Below are 10,424 nucleotides of genomic sequence, written 5' to 3'. Positions count from 1 at the left end.
GATTTCTAGAACGCAAACACATTCTAACCATTCTGATTGGTCCCAGAAACCGATAGTTTGGGCCAGAAAGGCGGCATTTTGAAAAATCATAATTGGCTTTGATACTCTGATTGGTTAGAGATGATCCAATCGCTGATGACTTTGTTTTTTACAACACCTCTCATTTTGACATCACCACAAACTACTTCAACGATGGCAGTCTGACTGAAGTATGTAGCCAACATAGAGCAGGGGGAAAATGTACAGTAGTTTGAGTTGTCAGGCAAGTCTGAAAGGTCAAAGGTGAAATACATCCCCAAATCCACTACTCTACTACTCCATCATCCCTCATTCAGAAATCTCTGATCTCTAAACACACCACACCTCCTCCTCACCCATTGGACCGTTTCTGGTCCACACCAGGCATTCTTATCCAGAACTTTCCTGTCAAAAAAATAATACATTATTTGAATTCTAGAATCCATAGTGTCAACTGTTCCACATTCTAGAATCGCAGTAGAACAGAGACCCCTCCATCCCCAACCTCTCCCTGTCAAACTTACCCCTCTCYCCCTTCCTCTCACAACGATGCTGTTGGCTGTCAAACTTACCCCTCTCYCCCTTCCTCTCACAACGATGCTGTTGGCTGTCAAACTTACCCCTCTCTCCCTTCCTCTCACAACGATGCTGTTGGCTGTCAAACTTACCCCTCTCTCCCTTCCTCTCACAACGATGCTGTTGGCTGTCAAACCACATAAGGGTCTAGAATCAAACACCACTGTTGTGTTTTTGGGTTCCTTTGTCTTTTATTTTGAGAAACTGAACTGGAAGAAATCAGAGGGGAGAGTTTTAACGGTTGAGAACAATGTAGCAACTTTGTCGCCATCCGTAGATTGTTACGCTGAAAACTTTTTTTAAAGGGTACGAGAATCCGTTTGTCTCTTAACAGACTTATCAGACTTTTTTTTGTTGACTGGAAACTAGATGCTGTTCTGTGTTAACATTTCACCCCTTGTACTCCGGGGCATTGTTTGGCATGACAAAGAGTGTAATGATGGCACGAACAGACTGGCAACCAGGCTACTCTTGTTTGGCTGTGATCAGTTTTGTTATTATCGTGATTCTTAGTGATAAAACTGTTGTTAATTAGACTACACTGAGAGGCCTCCTCGATCTCACACACACACACACACACACACACACTGATTAAACGTAGTCTATCCAGACATTTTATCGGAATTAGCTGCCAGTTAGTCACCCAGAGGTTATCTGTGTATTTTGCAGGCTAAGTGTGTGTCCCGAATGGCACCCTATTTCCTTTGTAGTGCACTACTTTTAACCTGGGCCCTATAGGGTTCTGGTCAAAAGTAGTGCACTATATAGGGAATAGGGTGACATTTGGACACATACTAGATCTAGACAGGGCACCATATTGAATAGTGTAAAATATCTCCTACTTTCTTTACTGAGGGTATCTTAAGATGCAGTAAATCCCCAGTGTACTTGTAGGAAACCTTCTGTCCTCCCTCTTATTCTCCGTCCCCAATAACCACACTAGCATACTATCTAGTATGCACGGGCAGAATTGCTTCATACTAAGTAGTATGCAAGGGTGGATACTTCGGGACCATGGCCTAATGAGTCTAGTCTTGGGTGAGGAAGATGCCAAATGARGTGCCAAATGCAACGCTATCATCACTTCTACTCCCTCTGAGATTTCAACCAACGGGAGAATGTCCTGATGACAGGGTGTTTGTGAATAAGCCAATAGGAAGCATGGCTGGTGATATTAGTGCGGGTAGGGGTGTAGTCGATGAGAAGGCCTCTTTCTACGTGTAGTTACGTTATTGTTTATATTCATATCTGGGGTTTAGTTTTGTATCATGTGGAAATAGATCAAAAATTGATGTTTTTTTTAATATGTATATGAATATAATGCTGTAAACTGCATACCTGAATTAAGAAGAGATTTCTCTTTCACGACAATACAATAAAGAGTGAACAAAAACATTACAGCTGTCTGTGTTGTATCTTTTAGGTCGTGGGACATTTCTTTGTACATACAATGATAGCCTATCTAATTTATACATTAATTTCATGTCAAGGTACATGTTAAATAAGTAATGTATCTAACTTGGCACAATTCAAACATTTTATTGATTCAGTTCAAAAAATCTTCCAGAGAGACTTTATTTTCGTATTTTCCACACCTCAGTACTCCAGTATCCCAGAATGCCATGTTGTAACGCCCATCTGCATCCGGTCTGGAACAATACGGTGAAAACAGCTTCGAGGCAAGATGGCGCAAGGTAAACAGAAGTTCAAAGCGCAACCCGGTGGAGCCAAGAAACCTAAAAAAATCAAAGGTCCCAGAAAAGGAGGTACGTTCAGAGTGATATGGTTGATGTCTTGTATTCTAGCGATTTCGCCTGGACTTCGTATATATACTCAAAGTATTTGCGACTTGTGGCGGCAGACATGCTGGCTCAAACACCGTTCAGTGAGGAGAGTTTCAATTGAAAACTGCGTGGGAACTAGACTATGAAGGGTGCGGGCGCCCCCTCAAATGGAACTCATCATAGCACAATATTTTGAATTGCATCGCATACCATTGCATGTGTATAACAAGACACATTCGAAAGTTGTCCCAATGTTTAGGCCTACTTACTGGCCCTGCTGCCAGCTTGTGAAGGAGAACTGTAGGGCAGCTTATAGCTATTTATAGGGAGGTTTGTAATAGCATTATCAGCCACACAAAGATTACACAGTGCCTGGCCTATTCCCCTGCCAACTAGCTAACCTTGATCCCCTTATGGGCTGTTCCAAATGGAAACTTTGCTTAAAGTACTTTGCTACAGTACTTGTTACGAATCTGTTTGGCTTAAGGGTACAATCCGCAATTGCTACATACATTGTTTGACTTTTAAACTAAGGTTATAGCCATCGATTCTTGAAGAATATAACTTTTATAAATGCCTCACGATGAGCATAGTTCAACCCATCAGAACCATCCCTCAACTATTTACCAAAACAGAAACGGGATGTTGGCTTTGTTATTGTTGGCCCCTTTAACCACGGTGTGTTGTAAGGGGGTCAATAAATATCTACAGAGAGGTTTTGTTGTTGGTTACAGATCTCACCCTCACTGGTTGTTGTTTCACAGGGAGGACGATTGCACCAAAGAAGGTGAAAGTGGTACAGCAACAGCAGTTGAAGAAGGTAAGACAGCAGCTACAGGACAGCCCATACTGTCCCTTACGAAGTAATGAGAGGGTTTCAAATCTATCTGTTCTGCCTGGGGGCTAACACTTGTATACGATGGGGAAGTGACTGCTCATTTCACCTTACTTCCAAGATCCAGTCCCATACTGGTTTTGAATGGGCTTCAAGATTATAGAATCAAATTCACACGTAGAACAGTCATTTAAGATGTTTGTGGGTTTATTGACTTCTACCCGCTGCCTTTTGATAATGAAGATGTTCTATGTGGTTTTTGTGCGTTTGGCGCTTAAAGATTATAAAACCGTAAAAGGGTGAAATGGAGGTGGCCAGTTTCCCGTGGTGTTCTCGTCTCAGCCCTCTCCTGGGTTTAGGGACACTTCTACTTCTTTCAGCTGGCTACGTCCCGATTCTGAATCTGCACCCCTCTCTCCTCGTCGTGGACGGTGGAAACGCCCTCCAACCACTGCCTACACCAACTCTATGCTTTTACAGTGAACTCCATGAAGGGAAGTGAACACTTTGGGGAAGGTTAGAGAATCCACTACGTTCTGTCTGTCTGTGGCACTACCATCTGAGGAGAATCCACTACGGTCTGTGGGACATACCATCTGAGGAGAATCCACTATGTCTGTCTCTGTGGACATACCATCTGAGGGAAATCCACTACGGTCTGTCTGTCTCTGTGGACATACCATCTGAGAGAATCCACTACGGTCTGTCTGTCTCTGAGGGCATACCATCTGAGGAGAATCCACTACGGTCTGTCTGTCTCTGTGGGACATACCATCTGAGGAGAATCCACTACGGTCTGTCTGTCTCTGTGGGACATACCATCTGAGGAGAATCCACTACGTCTGTCTGTCTCTGTGGGACATACCATCTGAGGAGAATCCACTACGGTCTGTCTGTCCTGTGGGACATACCATCTGAGAGAATCCACTACGGTCTGTCTGTCTGTGGACAACCATCTGAGGAGAATCCACTACGGTCTGTCGTCTGTGGACATACCATTGAGGAGAATCCACCAACAGGCCTGTCTGTCTCTGTGGGACATACCATCTGAGGAGAATCCACTACGGTCTGTCTGTCTCTGTGGAACATACCATCTGAGGCAACATGCACTGGGATAGTCAGCACTGTCTGCAGATGGAATCCTCTCAGAGAACCTGGACCCTGACATCACCCAGAAATTGTCCTTCTTATTACGCGACTCATCTGAAAGAGTAGAGATGAGTTGTACTTTGACGGACAAAAACGCAGATCAATGCAGATGTATTTATTTAGACATAGTGTATTTATTTAGACATGGTGTATTTATTTAGACATGGTGTGCTTATTTGTCTTTATTTTCCTGTATAGTCCCCCATTGAAATGTCCTGAGGTGAGGAATGCTTTTTTTTAGGCAATGATGTACGTCATACATGAATGAATCTGAGTGGCTGCGTCTGAGTGGCTGCTCCCTAATCCCATGTCCCCTGCTGTTCCCCCCAGGGCCTGGAGGTGGCGATCAGGAACAAGATAGAGGAAGAGGTGACTCACAGAGCCAGTACTAAACTCCACAAGAGGCTGAGTGTTGTGAAGGGAGCGGAGGTGAAACCAACCCCCTCTAAAGGAAACAATCATCCCAACCACCCTGCACCCAGCACCTCCAAATAAACACMCWCTGTTAKTCTGTCTGTCTGCTCTGACTGCTTTCGCTGTGCTAGATAGAAGTTCATTATGGCTCCCAAATGGCACCCTATTCCCTATATAGTGTTGTACTTTTTGAACGGGGGCCCATAAGGCTCTAAAGTAGTGCACTGTCTAAAGTAGTGCACTGTCTAAAGTAGTGCACTGTCTAAAGTAGTGCACTGTATAGTGAGTAGGGCGGCATTTGGAACGCATACAATGTGTTTGGCACTCCTGCTAGGCTGAATGGACTGACATGAAGTCATATACCTCTATTGACGGAGGAGTGTAATATCCAAGTCTCCAATAGATGGTGCTATAGTAGTCAGTATTTGGTGAGTTTACTGGTAGACTTGGCTGCTTGCTATCGCCTCGAGGAGACAAGGAAAGGAGACGAGGAACGTGAGGATGCCACAGAAGAATATTGAGATGCACCCTAGATAGTCAACGGTCTACATTTGTGATCTCTGTCGTGTATATTGAAGGGGCCATCGAGTATTTTTTGTGTGATTCTTGTCTTGTGTTGCACTGTCTTCAGAACTGAGACACAAGTTTCTCCCATATACTGTATTCCAATGCAAAGGGCGTGAATAAAAAGCTGTGGACATTTTGTAACGCAACAGAGTTCTTTTGTCTTGTTCTTGTATGGGCGTGTGTAGCCCTATCCAGACCTGTGTATGGCTGTGTCAGGTGTTTTGTGTGTAGGCCTATCCAGACCTGTGTATGGCTGTGTCAGGTGTTTTGTGTGTAGGCCTATCCAGACCTGTGTATGGCTGTGTCAGGTGTTTTGTGTGTAGGGCCTATCCAGACCTGTGTATGGCTTGTTCAGGTGTTTTGTGGTAGCCTATCCAGACCTGTGTAGGCTGTGTCAGGTGTTTTTGTTGTAGCCCTATCCAGACCTGTGTATGGCTGTGTCAGGTGTTTTGTGTGTAGGCCTATCCAGACCTGTGTATGGCTGTGTCAGGTGTTTTGTGTGTAGGCCTATCCAGACCTGTGTATGGCTGTCAGGTGTTTGTGTGTGTTGGCCTATCCAGACCTGTGTATGGCTGTGTCAGGTGTTTTGTGTGCATACACTTTCCTCTTTACCTCAGAGCTGCTCTTTAGTGCAGTCTCACTTTCTCCTCCCACACTATGTTTACACTCCCATGATGCTTTGCTCTCAGTGTGAAATTCCACCGGGCGTGTGTTTACCTCAGTCAAGCACATGCTCAGGTAACGCCTTGCTTTTTCAACTGTGTTTTTGGTGGTTTTATTGGACAGACGGAGAACAGTAGAGAGAAGAACAGGGAAGATCTGAGGAGCTCCATTCAGAGACAGGGAATCTTCCAACCAGGATTTCTGTAAAGTTAGGGGAAATGTACAGCCCTAACCTCCCCACAACATAAAGTAGACAGGTTCTCGTTTAGGCTACATTTCACTCTAGTTCAGCATGCGATCCAATGAACTCTGCAATACATGTATCCTGGGACATACATGAATCCTGGCACATACATGTAATCCTGGGCACATACATGTATCCTGGGCACATACATGTAATCCGGGCACATACATGTAATACTGGGCACATACATGTAATCCTGGCATACATGTAATCCTGGGCACATACATGTATCCTGGGCACATACATGTAATCCTGGCACATACATGTAATCCTGGGCACATACATGTATACTGGGCACATACACGTAATCCTGGGCACATACATGTAATCCTGGGCACATACATGTAATACTGGGCACATACAATCGTAATCCTGGGCACATACATGTAATACTGGGCACATACACGTAATCCTGGGCACATACATGTAATCCTGGCACATACATGTAATACTGGGCACATACATGTAACTGGGCACATACATGTAATCCTGGGCACATACATGTAATACTGGGCACATACATGTAATCCTGGGCACATACATGTAATCCTGGGCACATACATGTAATCCTGGGCACATACATTAATCCTGGGCACATACATGTAATCCTGGGCACATACATGTAATCCTGGCACATACATGGATCCTGGGCACATACATGTAATCCTGGGCACAATACAATGTAATCCTGGGCACATACACGTAATCCTGGGCACATACATGTAATCCTGGGCACATACATGTAATCCTGGGCACATACATGTAATCCTGGGCACATACATGTAATCCTGGGCACATACATGTAATCCTGGGACACATACATACGTAATCCTGGGCACATACATGATCTGGGACATACATGTTTATAATAGTAATACAGTTAGAACTCCCTCTACAGAAGAGCATCTAGTAAGACTAGTTACTCAGTGAATGTTAGAATATACTGTTGGAGCTAGGAAACACAAGCATTTCCCTACACCCGCAATAACATCTGCTAAATATGTGTATGTGACCAGTAACACTGTTATAATTGTGTAGTGACCAGTAACATCTGCTAAATATGTGTATGTGACCAAAAATCTGCTAAATATGTGTATGTGACCAATAACATCTCTAAATATGTGTATGTGACCAATAACATCTGTAAATATGTTCGACCAATAACATCTGTTAATATGTGTATTCGACCAATAACATCTGTTAATATGTGTATTCGACCAATAACATCGTGCTAAATATGTGTATCGACCAATAACATCTGTTAAATATGTGTATTCGACCAATAACATCTGTTAAATATGTGTATTCGACAATAACATCTGTTAAATATGTGTATTCGACCAATAACAATCTGTTAAATATGTGTATTCGACCAAAACATCTGTAAATATGTGTATTCGACCAATAACATCTGTTAAATATGTGTATTCGACCAATAACATCTGTTAAATATGTGTATGTGACCATAACATCTGCTAAATATGTGTATTCGACCAATAACATCTGTTAAATATGTGTATGTGACCAATAACATCTGCTAAATATGTTGTGACCAATAACATCTGCTAAATATGTGTATTCGACCAATAACATCTTATAAATATGTGTATGTGACCAATAACATCTGCAATAATGTATATGTGACCAATTTGATTTGACTAGAATACTCATGATCTCATTTCCTGTCAAAACACTTGATTAAGAACTGCATGGACACATACCATAGTTATTCCACATTTATGATAAACGCAAACATCTTACTACTCACATATGAGTGTTCTACTAAGACTTGAGTATAAATAAAAATGATATAATTCTAATGTAGTTATAAAACACAGCTTGTTATTATGTTGTGTGGTCCTCCGGGGCAGCAGTGGCGCTGTGGAGTATTACAGGAACCCTAAGGGCCTCCAGGCAGTGTGGGAGCGAGGCGAAGCAGATAAGAGTCTTTGGCCATCAGGTGGTAGACTGTTGTTGGGCCTCGTGGAATAGTGTCGCCTGCAGGCCCTCCATCACTCTCAGAGTAGAGCCTCCCTGGTCTCAGCATCCAGGTTCACCTGGCGACATCACACACAGTGTTCAGACAGCGCCTGTACCACGTTCACAGCATCCTGTCCAGGGGTGTACTTTACATCAAGCTTCCTTAAGCTACAGAAATATGAGAATGGGGGGCTCTTGCCCCTCTGGACTGTTCTGGCTCAGACAAGGCGTACTTGCTTCTACAACATTCAAGCAATGTCTATACAACCTTCACACAACGTCTGTAAAATGTATATACAATGTTAGACAGCATCTACACAACACTCCACCTACCTCCTGTGGTGAACCAGGGTTGATGTACTGGCAGTACATAGACTGGCCTTGGCCCCCCGCTGCCATGGGGTAACCCTGTACTCCTCACAGGCCAACCAGAACTGCAGGTTCTCCTCACTGAACTCAGACTGCAGGAACCAGAGGAAAGCTTTCTGGCCAACTGGGAGGGGGGAGGGGGGACATTTCAACAAGTCAAACTATACATTGCCACGGAAACGTATCAGTGTAATTAGAGAGAGAGAGTTAGAGAAAATAGAGAGAGAGAGGTTAGAGAAGATAAGGAGAGAGGAGAGAAAGAGAGAAGAGGCAGAGAGAGAAGAGGAGAAAGAGATAGGGATTGAGAGAGAAGAAGAGAGAGGGAGTGAAAGAAGGAGAGAGAGAGAGAAGGAGATAGAATAGAGAGAGAAGAAAGAGTGAAAAGAATGAGAGCGGGAGAGAAAAGGAAGAGAGATAGAAGAGAGAGGGGGACAAAGAAGAGGGAGAGAGAGAAGAGATGGACTAGATCTTACTCTTGCCGTTGAGTAGAGACTCCAGACCCGGAAGAGTCCTGTCCTCATGGACCCTTTTAGGAGAGTCATGAGGTTATGGAGAGAAAGATAGAGATTAGGGAGAAGTTCTGATGAAATGATCACTTTGTTGTCAGTTAAACATCCCACAGTTCCTGACGTGACTCAAGACTGCAGTAGCTCACTGGTGTAGAATGGTGGATAGGTAGACAGACAGACAGACAGACAGACAGACAGACAGACAGACAGACAGACAGGCTACCTGTGTTTGTGATGTGTCCACTCCTGTTTGTCAGCCAGGTGGCTCAACTTCACCCGCATCCCCTTTGCTCTGGAACACACACACATTTAGTTTGTGCTCTATATCTAAAAATCTAATCACATCGACCTTCTGCTTCGACAATCACATCGACCTTCTGCTTCGACAATCACATCGACCTTCTGCTTCGACAATCACATCGACCTTCTCTTCGACAATCACATCAACCATCTGCTTCGACAATCACATCGACCTTCTGCTTCGACAATCACATCAACCTTCTGCTTCGACAATCACAATCGACCTTCTGCTTCGACAATCACATCAACCTTCTGCTTCGACAATCACATCAACCTTCTGCTTCGACAATCACATCGACCTTCTGCTTCGACAATCACATCAACCTTCTGCTCGATAATCACATCGACCTTCTGCTTCGACAATCACATCGACCTTCTGCTTCGACAATCACATCAAACCTTCTGCTTCGACAATCACATCGACCTTCTGCTTCGACAATCACATCAACCTTCTGCTTCGACAATCACATCGACCTTCTGCTTCGACAATCACATCGACCTTCTGCTTCGACAATCACATCAACCGGTCTCTCTTTGAAAACTATGACGCATCCTCACACACTAGACACTACACATTACATACTACACACTACACAATACATACTACATACTACACACTACATACTACACACTACACAATCATACTACACACTACACACTACACAATACATACTACACACTACATATACACACTACACAATAAAATACACACTACATACCAGTGGAGGCTGCTGAGGGGAGGACGGCTCATAATAATGGCTGGAACGGAGCAAATGGAATGGCAACAAACACCTGGAACCATGACAACAAATGTAGATTTAGAAAAAATGAAATAAATAATGAATAACGCGTAATCCACCTAAGATAATAACTAAATACCAAAAAAGAAAAAATAAAACAAAATAATACCAACAGAAAAGAGACACAACACAAATAACTCCACAATTAAGGTGCCACCGAACCCTCCTGGTGATCACATTTCATACATACACAATATTACTACCACAGCTAATAAC

General features: G+C 43.4%; 1 protein-coding gene and 2 long non-coding RNA genes across 3 annotated transcripts; 1 reads left to right on the top strand and 2 right to left on the bottom strand.

The window, feature by feature from the left end:
- Nucleotides 1-2,229: 2,229 nt before the first annotated feature.
- On the top strand, nucleotides 2,230-5,479 carry cunh19orf53 (chromosome unknown C19orf53 homolog). Its single transcript, XM_024143532.2, has 3 exons — nucleotides 2,230-2,360; nucleotides 3,143-3,198; nucleotides 4,693-5,479. Exons 1-3 carry the CDS (start codon nucleotides 2,279-2,281, stop codon nucleotides 4,855-4,857), a joined length of 303 nt encoding a protein of 100 aa, XP_023999300.1. The 5' UTR covers nucleotides 2,230-2,278; the 3' UTR covers nucleotides 4,858-5,479.
- Nucleotides 5,480-5,744: 265 nt separating this feature from the next.
- On the bottom strand, nucleotides 5,745-6,014 carry LOC139026197 (uncharacterized). The gene is made up of 2 exons (XR_011477947.1): nucleotides 5,906-6,014; nucleotides 5,745-5,860 (listed from the first exon to the last, which is right to left on the bottom strand). It is a non-coding gene; the product is annotated as an uncharacterized lncRNA (long non-coding RNA).
- A 2,622-nt stretch (nucleotides 6,015-8,636) lies between these two features.
- LOC112076886 (uncharacterized) lies at nucleotides 8,637-10,072 on the bottom strand. The gene is made up of 3 exons (XR_011477949.1): nucleotides 9,332-10,072; nucleotides 9,073-9,125; nucleotides 8,637-8,723 (listed from the first exon to the last, which is right to left on the bottom strand). It is a non-coding gene; the product is annotated as an uncharacterized lncRNA (long non-coding RNA).
- Nucleotides 10,073-10,424: the final 352 nt, after the last annotated feature.

This window comes from Salvelinus sp. IW2-2015, unplaced genomic scaffold (assembly GCF_002910315.2).
Source record: "Salvelinus sp. IW2-2015 unplaced genomic scaffold, ASM291031v2 Un_scaffold4102, whole genome shotgun sequence".
In the NCBI taxonomy this organism is placed as follows: Eukaryota; Metazoa; Chordata; class Actinopteri; order Salmoniformes; family Salmonidae; genus Salvelinus; species Salvelinus sp. IW2-2015.
This window is presented reverse-complemented; position numbering and strand designations above follow the sequence as displayed.